This window comes from Corvus hawaiiensis, chromosome 1, assembly GCF_020740725.1.
Source record: "Corvus hawaiiensis isolate bCorHaw1 chromosome 1, bCorHaw1.pri.cur, whole genome shotgun sequence".
Classification (NCBI taxonomy): Eukaryota; Metazoa; Chordata; class Aves; order Passeriformes; family Corvidae; genus Corvus; species Corvus hawaiiensis.
Genome location: NC_063213.1, coordinates 7,522,211 through 7,535,475, shown reverse-complemented (window position 1 = coordinate 7,535,475; position 13,265 = coordinate 7,522,211). Strand labels below are relative to the sequence as shown.

Below are 13,265 nucleotides of genomic sequence, written 5' to 3'. Positions count from 1 at the left end.
GCAGAGCCTTGGAACATGAGATGGAACATGATGAAACTGGTAAAATATTCCAATAAGATCAATTAACAGAAGGTTTTCATTTTTTTGTGGCAAAATCAGAAGTGGGTAGCTGTTGAGTCATAGATGGCATGATCAGAATAAGAGAAGAAATCCAAGGAGTGAAGATTCTTGTGTAGATAAGCACACCCAGAACAGGACAAAGGTACAGAATAACACTTTTTTGCAGTCCTGTTATGCCACCCACAGCCTCATATTGCTGGAAAGTATCACACAAACTGGGATAATACAGTCTGTTCACTAAAAAAACACCAAGCACCATGCTGAAGGCCAGTGGGCTGATGAAACTGAACACTAAGTGTGACTTTGGGCTGTCAGGTGCACCATGGAAAGGATGGATTTTTCCCATAGGCATTTTGCATAGTCATTTACACCCACAAATAGTGAATATATCACACAGCTATTCCAAGTTAACAGTGTTTTTCACTTATTCTATAAAAGCATAAATGATGACTCATGCTGTAGGACAAATGAGAGGAATGAGCCCTTCATTAACAGCCAGATTTAGGGAATGTGTTCCCTCTTGCATTGAAATTAGTGGCTCTCTTTCTAATGACTCTGGAGCTCACACTGGTGAGGGCCCCATTCTTCCAACAGCTTTGTGAGACTTTATTTGTCAAGACTTTGGCTGAGATCAGAGAAAGCTGAAGCATTTTTCTGAGGTGCCAGAAGTGAGAGCTTTTTTGCATTCTGATTTTCTCAGATCCAGTATCTGCCGTTATTTAAACAGCTCAGTTGGCATGTGTGGCATTCTGCAGGCCAGTAAGAAGTGAAGAACCATGCTCTGAGGACTTAATCACCCCAAAATTGGCATATAATTTAATGAGAAAGGACAAAATAAAGCAAGATAAATAGAAAATTGCTCCTGGGAATATTCCACTATATTTTTAATCACAGAGAATGAAGATCATTCAGGCTCCTTCTATTTCAGATTTGGGGTTTTTTTTGAATGATTAGACATGCAAGAGAGAAAGAGGTCAGGCACAGCAACCCAAAAGTTCCCCTAGGAAGGATGAAATAGAAGCTACAAAGAGAATAAAAATTTTGGAACCAAGCCCTCTTACTCTCCTGCCCTGCCTCTCCTTTGTGTTGCCAAAAAAGAACAAACCAGGAGATTTCAAGGGGAAAGCTTTTCTATTTCCTGAAAATTGGGGTATCTTCAAGGTGATGCAAAACCCACTTGCCCTTCACTCCCACCTTTCCTGGGAGATTCAGCGTAAAATTGGATTGAGCCTGTGCCCAGAGGGCTGCTGCTGCATGCAGCACCAGGCCTGACACACTCGGGTTCCTAATTGCTGCCGTAGGACCCTCCTCAAACACACTCAGGAACCTCCTGGAACCAGGGCAGCTGACATGCACTTCCCAGTTACTCCTTTCCCTCCCACTCAGCATATTTTTCCTCCTTCTCCTGCAACACAACTCAGTGTACATTTAGCAAACACATTCCCACTATCAGATTTTAATAGACTTTAATTTTTCTCTGTCTTTGCATCTCCACAGAAGGTGACACGAATTTCGCTGGCAATTATATTCTGAGTAACCCAATTAGTCCTAAAATACAGAACAGTGAACATGGTGTATTTCCAGATCTCATTTATAATGCTTGTAGGTTTTCTTTCTTATTTTAAAAGCTTCTCTTTTTTCTCTGGCAATTCTCTGCTGATTATTAGATATAAAAAGATTATACTGATGTATGTAAAAGCATGTTTATTTTATAAACTACAGCTATAATTTTATTTCAAGGTAAATGACTGGCAAGGAAAAGGGCAAAAAGGCACATATATTAGAAGTATGAAAAAATAACGCTTAAACTACCAGTGAGTTGCTCCTCACCTAACCTGATTCCAAATGCAAGAAAAGGGAATAGAGCTCAATTACAGGCCAATAATTTTACATATTTGGAAGTAAAAAAGAAAAAAGAAAAAGAAAAAAGAAAAAATAAGCATGCAGAACAAATTTGCTGTAGCAAGTTATTTCCAAGATTCATACAGAATTCAACAACCACATATATATATATATAGCATGTACCCCACAGAAGGAACTTGAACAGAATTCTTAGGGCTTTGAGTTTTCACTGAAAATTTCTTAATGAAATATGGTGGAAATTGGTATCAGCTACCTCAGCATTAAATGATAAAGTTGGGAGTAAAGAAGACTTTTCTTCTCTTGGACTGTATATACTGTCCTGTTGGAGATACAATTTATCTATTTTGATATGAACATTTTTCCTTTCTGTGTGGTTATTTTACTTTGGTAGAGAAGGCCATGGAGGCAGTAAATTGGTCATCTTGGCTTTGGTATAAGATCTCATTAGTTCTTCTTTCCAAGGTGGAAATTAGGTGCAGCCCTTCAGCTTGGTAAAATGGGCATGGGTGTGAGTCAGCAACAAGCTGTGATTACAGGTGCTGAGGGCACAAAAGTTCACAGAAAAACTCTGCTAAAGGAAGGAAGATTCACTTGTGTGGTGGAAAACGTGACTAATGCCACTCAATAGTAGCTTCTAATTAGCAGATGTAGTTTTTGTTACACATTGTGAAACTCGGTTTGTCAGACTTAAAATAGAGCTAGTGAGCAGTGAAGGAAAAAATGTTTGGCTTTGTTTGCTATGTCCTAAAGGTATTCCCTACACATGGTGGGGGGATTGGAACAATGTGATGTGTAAGGTCCCTTCCATCTGCGTGCAATGAGAGCAAAGAGCTCCTCAGAGGACATGCTGCATGGAGGTAAAGGCTGCTGCACCTCCTCTCTGATCAGATTTGAGGTCAATGATGCTGAAACACAATTTTCCTGATGGAGCAGAGGAAAGACTTTCCTGTTCCTGTATCTGTTATATTTTCTCCAACCCGATTTTCAGACTTGCAATTATAATGACTCCTACAGCTGTTTTTTAAATCACAGAATTTAAAACAATCTAGTTAAGGACACAGACAAACAGTCCCCAAGAGAGGGCTGGGAACAGGAGACAAATGCCAGATTTTCTCCTTTAATGAGCTTTCAAAGCTCATTTCTCGGTATAAACCTTCCATATCAAAAAAGATGTTGCCACTTTTTCATTTTTTGTTACGGCAGAAAGAGAGTGTTTGGAATATGGAAAAAATTTAATATTGGATTTGCACCAGGAAATGAAGCCAGGGGATCTGGCCAGGAAATACATGCTCTGAAAAAACTGAAAAAATGGGCACATCCAGGATGGCAGTGGCTGAGGGGTAAAATACTGGAGATTTTAAGATTGTTGCAGTATGAATAGCTCCATGAAATACAATGAATCCCTGACAAGTGGTGTGGTTGGTTTTTTTTAAGCAGCTCTGAAAACTTTCCAGGATCCACTTCTAATTCTGTCTATTTTGCAAACAACCACAGGGCAAATTCAGGGCATCTCTGCTCTAGAGAGATGCATTCTCCAAACTGGGCTGCTAATATTAACATATCCCCACTGCCAAGTTTGCAAGTCTGAAGATGCCCTTGTGAAGCAATGAGATGCTAAATAAATCAAACTGTCTATTATCTCTATAATCTGTCCTGTGTCCAGCATCGGGAGAAGCAGGTGCATCCTCTCAAAAAGCTTTCATGAAGTGTTCTTTCTCTGCATTTTTAGACACGATTACTTTGAAGTGAATGGATCTATTTGGGAATTTTATAAATACATGACATATTTTATAATCTTTATAATAATTGTATAAATTACATGATAGAACAATCACAAATAAATGCTAGAAGCCACCACACAGGTTTCAAGGAACTATTCAAAAAGGAATTATTGTTTCTTTACTTCCAAGCAATAGCAGTATGGTCTCTAAATGCATTGGCACACTTTTTTTTTTCTCTTACCAGCTGTTGCCCTTTTGGACCCCAACCAGCATACTGAAGCTTTGCATTGCTGACCTCAGGGGGATACAAATTCTGGGGATCCCTGCGAAAAGAGAAGAGTAAGATTTCAGTTTCAGGAATGTCCTTGTTTAAACTGCTGCACACCTGCTTTGGGAATACACCACGAACTTGTAAGATGCCTTTCAGCCAGATTTCACTAGACTTTTTTAAGAGTAAGGTAGACACTATACCCCTAGCAAGTGTTGGTAAGATCAAGCATTTAAGCAACAATTTCTGTTTCTTATTAATAAGAAGCTGAACATATTAGTTCCATTGCTGACTTGCCTAAGCCTTAAGAATTAGTTCAGGGATGGCAAACAATCTAACTGTATTTATCAACCTGATGATGTCCACAAAGGATAAGCAATAATTATATCTTTGAATCCTACTGCCACAAGAAAAATATAATTTCATCTTCTTCACCCAATGTCTTTTTTTGCCTCATAATTTTCTTTTGAACATGATGGCAGAAAAGATTAGCAACCATATGACAACTGATATGAAGCCTGGCTTCAAAGAGAAAAGCTCCTATTAATACAAAATATCAAATTTTTTGGAAAATAAAATCAAAACACTTTTCTTGTTCTCTCATCCATTACCGTCACGTTGTAGCAGAACACAAGTGACACACAGCAAATGCAATATAGAAAAAGGAGGCTTTTTTGGTAAATGTCAAAGCAGCATAATGTCATTTTATCCCAGCACAGATAGCATTGCCTTAACTGTATTTATACTCAGCACAAATAATTACATTACATATTCTGAAGTCACATTGCAACAACCCTGTGTATCGTAATATCCTACAAACAAGAACTCTAATAAAGCCTGTATAAAATATACCTCATTAGAAGATCTCAAACTGCTTGAAAAAGTAAGGATATTATCATCACCGGTCTACAGACAGGAACAACAAGGCAATTTGAGGCCAACATCACCAAAAACCAGAGAAAAGAGCCAAATCCTGCCTGGCCTTTAAGCAAAAGGCCTCCTTGCACAGGGTTTTCCAGACCATGTTTTCAAAACAGAACAAAACTGAATGCAATAATTAGACACTAAGTGAATTCTCTTTATTGCCTGTTTTGGGCCTGGTGCAGTACCAGACTGTAACCAGAGTCACAGTCCAGCTCTGCACTGTCAGGCAGAAAGTCCCTGGGCTGCTCATTCCCTCTGTGCTGGTGCTGTTGCAACAAGGACAAGCACAGCAGCAAGAGGAATGTTCAGAATTGATTTTATGCAATCTTCCCACTGTGAAAAAACTGTAATTTCCTGTGAATTGTTCAAAGGCCAGCCAGAATCAGGGCAGACCCAAGGTGAGGACCCCAATGGCCGCAGGTTCCCCCTTCCATTAGTCCTGCAGGTGGAACCCTCCCAGTAAAGCTGACAGGTTTGATGGAGATGGGATGAACTGAGAATGTGGAGGGGCAAAGTGGGTTGTTGATGCCCTGACACTGCAAGTCTGAGTGTATCATAAGATGCCCAGATAGCTTTCGTTTCTACATGCAAAATGTCATCCACAGCTGCTGCTTGTAGAGCAAAATCATATCTTTTCTTATGTTTTTTACCCAGAAGGTGTCTTTGTGAGCAGCCTGAAGTCTTTTTTGTTATGACAAAGGTATGGATAAGAGAACACATAATGCTCATTCTGAGAGCAGCCACAAAATTCCCTTTCCTGTAAAAAGGTGAGCCCTACAACTTGTTCTGGATCTTTTCAAGCTTGTGTGCATTAGTTCCTTAAGTTTCCAGTCAGCTATGTCTGTTAGGAATCAGTCTCTCTGGTTAGCTATCCTGATTATCTTAACAGAGAGCAACCTCTGAGAGTAGAAGGAAAAGAGAAAATCAGTGAATCAAATCATAAACCCTTTTGGGAAAAAAAAAATAGCACTTCACTGTTTGTCAAATGAACTATCTAGTTCTTGGGTTATTTTACCCATGGTGAGAAGAAGAGCAAGAAATTATGAATAAAGCGGGAAATACCATACATAAATAAAGAGATTATACAAACTGTAAGAATTTAAAGCTGTAATGCTTCAGATAATACAGGTGGAGCTAAGGGACAGACATGCCAATTACAGCAAATCATTCACACCAGAGCTCAGACAAGTCCTGTCAGTTCTGCTCACTGCATCATCTGTCAGGAGAGGAAAACTAATGCAATGAGAAATGCTGCATAAACCAGCTTTGGTAGATGATAAGGCAGAAGGAAAAGTAAAGAGTTGTGCTGCAGATAAAAAAAAAAGCAAAGTCATCTTCTCAGTCTTGGGTATGGCCAAGGAAAAACAGAATTGCATCTCCTGAGTTCTTCTTCAAGCTGTTTGGTATGGCTGGGAAACTTCTTTTGTAGCAAAATCTTGCAGCAAAATCCATCCTCATGCTGTGAGCTATTCCCTTCTACCACAGGCTACAAAAGCAGACTAAGATCCTAGCCTCCTCCCACAAATGGTCCCAAGAGATGGACATATTCATCTTGGTATATTCTGGCTTCTTCCTCATCTTTTGAAGAGAATCTTCTTCCCTGAAGTAGCCACACTCCTTCACCCACTTGCAGCAAACTTCAGTACCACATGCAAGGGGGTTGAGAAGACATCCCTCCTTGCCAAGCCTGATCTCTCAGGCTTCAGAGAAACTGCAGGAGCTACCTGGAGATGGGCTGTGCCAGAAGTGGCCAGGGGAAACTGGGCTGTCAGTAAGCCCAAAGGTGGCTCCATGAATGGAGTCCACTCACTTGTGGACCTCACTGTGAAAGATCAGATTCTCACACACTTAACTGGGCTACACTGGGTGCATGGTCCATGCTGGAATATGCATGGACTCCTGACCCGGAAGCCCCAAGCAACCGCTTTAAAAACCCATTATCAGAGATTCACAGATTGCTTTGGGTTGGAAAGGACCTTAAAGATCATCTCATTCCAAGCCCCCTGCCATGGGTAGAGATGCTTCCCATTAGACCAGGTTGCTCCAAGCCCCATCCAGCCTGGCCTTGAACACTTCCAGGGATAGGGTATTCTCTGGGCAAATTATACCCTAACAAACTATAAGTTAACTTCTCTGGGCTATTATATCACCTAGAGAGAGAAGGAGGAGGGAGAGTTGTCTACACATCCAGGCAGAATGGCCACAATTCTCTGATGCTCTCTTGGAGAAAGCTCTTAGCGATCCTCAAACTGAAAAACTGTTTTGGAGAGCATTTATCAAACACATTTCCAATTATCTTGTGCTATTCTGGACCTTTATCTCTCCTCTGTTAAATTTCTGCAGGGGAGTCAGACCAAATGCACACCTGTGTTCCAGGAGCACTCATCCATTTTACAGTTGCATAAATAGGATCTCATGCCAGTCAGCTCCTTCTGGGAAGCACGTGACTCCTGTTAAGCTGCAGTCCTCCATAGCTACACCCTTCCATCTCCTCCTAAACAACCTGCTTAAAATTCCTCTGTACTTTTTTTCCTGAATGAATCAATATTATGGGTCATCTCAGCCTCTCCAAAGAGCCAGTGCTCCTCACAGACCCTCATAATTAGGGCTTGTTTGGATTTGAGCCTGTCCCTTGTGAGCTCATTTGTGCAGGATGCTGGCTTGGAAATGGGCAATTCCGAAGGCAGTCTGTACATCTCTGGCTCCTGGTTTGGATGAAGAACCAGCTTCACGGCATCCTCACAATATTTTCACTATTTTCTCACAAAAAAGAACCTTAATCTTAATTGCCAGCCAAAGAAATGGCAAGGCCTTACTAAAGCGTTGCCATTATTTCTTTCATCTTTTAAAATGATTGATCTTATAGCCTGGGAAAGAAAGGAATAATACCTTTTAGGCCAGACAGAAGATGGAGCAGGTGCTACATAAACTCTTCCACATTAAAATGACATTGTCTGGACCAGAGGCTGTTAAATTGCTCCAGACACAGGCGTGACTTCAGCATCACGTTCAAAAAACATTACTGAAGAATAAATTGAGAAGTTTGCTCGTTTAAGTGAAGTTTTTTGCCAAAAAGTCTTCCCTCAAAATTTCCAAACAAGGGAAGTTCCCAAGTGCAAGCAGAGTGCTGACTGCCAAATCATCTTTGCTTGCAACTGAGCTCAGAACAAGTATGTAGAATAAAACAAACTAATCAATCATGTGTTACCTGCATTTGACTTTAAAAGTTACTGTGATTAATGAGGAACTTGTTTGAAAGAGTTTTTACTGGTTTTTGCTGAAATTTTTATATCTGTGTGTTCCTTCTTCTGACATTTTCTCCTAAAGAAGGAAAATTTCCCTCAGAGACTTCGTGGCACTGGTTCTCCTTCTGAGCATAAACATGACTAACTTTTCTATATAAAGTTCTTCAAAAGCAACTAAAAAATACCCAGAAATTTTCCACTGTAATTGAAGGACTGGCTCCTTTACTTCAAGAAGAATATTTCACAATGCCAGACTTAAAAAGTCTGAACCTGATAAAAGCAGTCAGATTTTGGGGTATGGTATTGGCTGTTGTCCTAAGGTCTGTTTTCATAACTTAATTTTAATTTCAAATACAGAACGACAGGATTGGTATGGAAATTCTCTGAATATGCTGCCACTGTGAACAAAAATGCAACAATTTGCACCAAAGGCTGCTCTGATATGTCCATCCTCTAAGGAAATAATATAAACTATGTATATATGCTTTAATGGGGAAAAATTTGAACCTCCTTACTTCACTATGTCATAATTTTGGAAAACATATACTATATAATTAGTATGTTAAGATGTCAGTAATACATAAAAGTTGAAGAAATAAAGACAGCTACAAAAACATGTGGTGAAGGCAGAAATATCTCCTCTTGTTATCTGCATCAAGCCAGCACTGAATATTTTGGAAGACAACAGTCCTAAGGACATCAGCTCACCGTACTTTAGCATTTTTTATGGTTAACTATAAAAAACTATCTATCTATCTAAACTATCTGTCTCAGCACCAGAACTCAATGTCCTCACATCTACTTCTAATAACATAAAATCGGACAGCAGCTAAGACAGATTTCTTCTTCCTTAGAAAGAGGGAAAGAAAATAGAAAAAAAAATAGAGAATAGATCTGGAAGGGCAATAAAGAACTGGAAACTTCTTAATATTTAAGAGTTCTTGATGCATGATGAGGAAAAAAAAGCAAACAGAAAAAATTTTCAAAACCAAATAAAAGCGTGTAAAACATATAGGTTAATTAATGAATGTACAAAGAACCACAGATAAGGACATGGAGGAAGAGTGAAAGATTTCTAAGAGGCAGGAATGCAATTCCTTGAGTAGCAAACACACAATTTTAATGAGTTGTTTTTAATGACTTGACACAATTAAATGACTTGTTTACTTCAAAATTCACCAAGGAGAAGAGAAGACAGGTGCCATTAAGAAAATTTCTCTCCAGGAGATACAGAGCCCTGCTGAGACTCACAGTGAGACAGAATAAAGTATCATACAAATGGGAATAAAGACTTGCCAGAACAGATAATCAAGAAATCAGACTGTTAGAAGATGCAACAAAAAGAACCCTCCTGGAATTCTAATAAAAGTGCTTAATTAGATGGGAAAGGCTCTTCCATTCATCTAGGCTCATCCACTATTAAATATTTAATTCACACACTCACACATACACATATTTTCCTTGCAGCACTTTTCAATGAACAAAAGTAGAAGGAGGTGATGAAAGCAATTTGAACTTACTAATTTCAACTGCAGATGCACATCAATTGATTCAGCTGCTCTTAGAAACATCAGCACTCACCAACCGTTTTTTCCAAGATGGACGAATTTCATGAATTTAGAGTATAAAAGCTAAAAAGCAAGGGAATCTGAAACATTTGTCTCTAATTTGGCAATTCTTTTGGATTCAGGCCAACAATATGAGCTCAGAGGTCTGCCTGTGTCTGTAACCCCCCATCAATTTAATATTTGCTACTGAACCTGCAAAACCTTGCACTTTACTAACACCACCTTGAAATCATAGATTCATAGAACGGTTTGGGTTGGAGGGGACTTCAAAGATCATCTAGTTCCAGCCCACCTGCCATGGACAAAGGCACAAAACACAATCACTTGTCAGAAAAGGAGCCACCAGCTTCCATTGGTATTGGTGTAAAATGATGGCACAGAGCTGCCTTTCCAGTCTAAAAGAACTGATTTAAAAGTGCATCAGAGACTGGTACAGAGCTCTGGGTTGCAGTGATGCAGGCTGGAGGACTGCAAAGCCTTGATCAAAACCTCTGCATTTCCCAGAGTAAGCAAACAGTGGACATGGACCTTGGACACTGGCAACATTACTTTTAAGAAGATGACATTATCATGTTTCTCATGTGACCCTTCTAAATCAGAGAAGACAGAGTGAATTTTTATAGTATTTTTAAAAGGAATGTTTGTTCCTGGAGTCATATTTTGTCTCCTAAAGAGACAATGAGAGGCGATAGCACTCAGGTGATAAACTCAACCACTTAAAAGCAATTTTCTCTTGCTCATGTAATTTTCTTTTACTCTGTAGGGCTTTCTCACCCAGCTCTGACCTCAGTGCTGTGCAAGGCACGAGGTAAGGCACTGGATTTATCAGGGTTTCACGAGTACTTATCTACAACAGAAACATGAAAAAAATGAAAATCTAAATATTTGAATGCTATAAAGAAGGCTAGTCAGAATTGCAGCTAGCCAAAAATCAGCTGTTCAAAATGGGGAAAAAAATACAGGTTGAAGAGAAAGAACTTGATAAGCACTGAGATGTTTAGGAATGAACTGGGAAGGTCTCCTGGATGAGCCTGGGTTGAATGTGGTTCTTCTGAGCAATTCTGCCAATCTACAGGAAAGGATGTTTGTGATGAAACCTGAGCATTTTCCATCCAGCTGACCTTGTCTGACTTTCAAACACTAATAAAAATATGGCAGCATGATGCGATGCCCGCAGAGAGCAATATGGGATTATTAGCACATAAAATGAGACACAGAAATGATCTCCTACCACCAGAGACAGCAGAAGTGCCTTGTTACAGTAAGACTTCACCGGCTGTTAGGTCACACTCCTAATTGGGCAAGAGATTGATTCTTGGGCTTGTGCTCTAAAATAATTTAAGAGTCTGTGTTAATTGGTTTCAAACCAAACCAGAATGACTCAGTATTCTCAGTTTTCTTTTTGAAAACTAAGTCTTTGAGCAAATCTTATTTCTTCTCATGTCAACAGGGTAAGGAGATCCTGGAGGTTTGTGTGGAGGCTCTCAGGAGTATTGGAACACTCTTCTAAACAGCCCCTCCCCACACAGACTGTGTCATCATCAGTTAAAATTAACAAAGCATATACTTAGTTGTGCCATTATTTCCATTTTTTATCAACAGTGATATGATGATTTTTAAACACCACCACAGCTGGCCTGGTTTCAGGTACAGCTTAAAAGCAGGTGGCAAAATACTCTCCTTATTCAAAGGACCTCTAGCTCTGCACTTCTGCCCCGTAACAGAGATGTATAAAGTTGAAGTACCCACACAAGAGGGAATGCTTGCATTTGAAAGGGGGTATAACATCTGCCTTCAGTGGTCTGCATATGGAAGGCCCTTTCATTCCTCTTATCTCCTTCTCATGTGTGACATGGGAAAGCAACCTTTTCTATTCCTGTCTTATCTCCTCAGATTTCTAGCGGAACATTCAGTAAATGTTGGGGTAAGGGGTGAAGAGGCATCATGGCTGGAGTGACACAGTCTGGGCTATCAGCCAGGTATTTTATCACCTTTGCCATAAAGAGACTTTCTCAGTGGTTACTGTGACAAGGACAGTTCTGGCTGTAGCATCCATTCTCCACCCAGAGGTCCTCTCCTGCTTTCCAAAATATCCCCATACCCTTCTTCCCCATATGTTTTGAGCTCCTTAGGGGTTCAGGATGCCCATTTTTGGATAAAGGCATTTTTAGACTACTAAATTTGGTTAGTGACTACCTGTGGAGGGGTCACAGCACCAAGTAGAAAGGATAACAGGGAGCCCCAGGACACAGATAGGGTGCACGAGAGCTGTGGCATGGACTGCTATGGCATTTCTCAGAGGTGGGGCACTGTACAGCCCTCAGTGGCTGGCACAGGTCCCTATATAGCCCTCACTATGTGACTGAGCCCAGGACTCATTAAATCCCACAACAATGAGGAAATGCCCATAATCTTGCAGGTTTGGGTCCTCAAAACTGACTTATTTTCAGGTGCCCACAAATGAAACAAGTTTGTTTTTTGTAGGATGCACATTCTGTGTGCTGTGTAATCAAGCAGCAGTGCACTGAGAGTTTAGTGGGCTGAAAGAGCTTATCACCCAGCCACAGCAACGAATGATCAAGGCTCACCCTCCACAGACCCACAGAAGTGGAGTGAAAACAGCTCCCCAGGGAAACCTGTGTTTCTTGTTCCTGTCCTATTGGAAACCCCATCCAGGACCTGGAACATTAGGGCAAAAATGCAAACAAAAATTCCTGATTCCCACTATGAAAATCCACCTACAATTTTATTCCTGGGAAGGTGATGCATGGAAGCAGCATTTGTACAGGCTGTGGTTAGTCGGTGCTATGCACCATCATTTTATAAATTCTCTTTCATCTACCTTTATTTCCCTTTTCTGTCAAAACTCTCTACTAACTCAACCTTGTTGGTATGAAAAAGGAGGAATACCCATGCCAAGGAGATGATTTTTGGTGGTGTCAGGAAGCATGTGTACTCGCCAGCAGTGACTGAGGTTTGGAGGCTGACACCAGACTGGGGTCCAGAGGAGGTACATCCTGAGGCACAAAAACACTTTCAAATGCAGACATGTTTCTCACCAGTGAAGCACATTTTATTCAAGATTCAGACTTTAATAGCAACCCTGCCTCCATTTCAGGGGGTGCTGTCTCAGAAAAACACAATGGGAGAGTTTGCTTCAAACCTTTCTTCTTTTTTTTTCTTTCTGATGAGCTATAAGCTATTGACCTTTTCTGTAACATAAAGAGGTTGGTTGCTGGGCTTTTCTCTGCTAAAGTGCTAACATTTGTGTCTAACTATTAATTACCCAAGTTCTTTTTTTTTTTTAGTCATTACTATAATTCTTAATATCAAATCCTCCCCTCAGGGGACCATTCGTTATTATTATCACTATACATGGTTTCTAAGGTGTCCACCCACATCACAACTGATTCTGGAAGAAAGAAGCATGTGGTAGGAATTGCTTTGCCTACACAAGAAAGGAACATTTCGCATTAATAATAATAAAATAAATGCTGTGCAGTGGCCAACATGGGTGAGCAACTGGAAAATCCCCTGGGGAAATGATATGGTGTTGAGCTGCTGAAGTGGATTTCCTCCCACCATCACAGCCAAGAGCCCTGCCTGAACTGCCTTC

General features: G+C 40.2%; 1 protein-coding gene across 5 annotated transcripts in view; it reads right to left on the bottom strand.

Moving 5' to 3' along the window:
* Positions 1 to 13,265, bottom strand: part of DPP6 (dipeptidyl peptidase like 6) — a 544,191-nt gene that overhangs the window by 94,115 nt on the left and 436,811 nt on the right. For all 5 annotated transcript variants that reach the window (XM_048324150.1, XM_048324219.1, XM_048323990.1 and 2 more), the window contains exon 7: positions 3,886 to 3,967. In XM_048324150.1, coding sequence (XP_048180107.1) covers positions 3,886 to 3,967 — 82 coding nt within the window. The remainder of the gene's footprint in view (positions 1 to 3,885; positions 3,968 to 13,265) is intronic.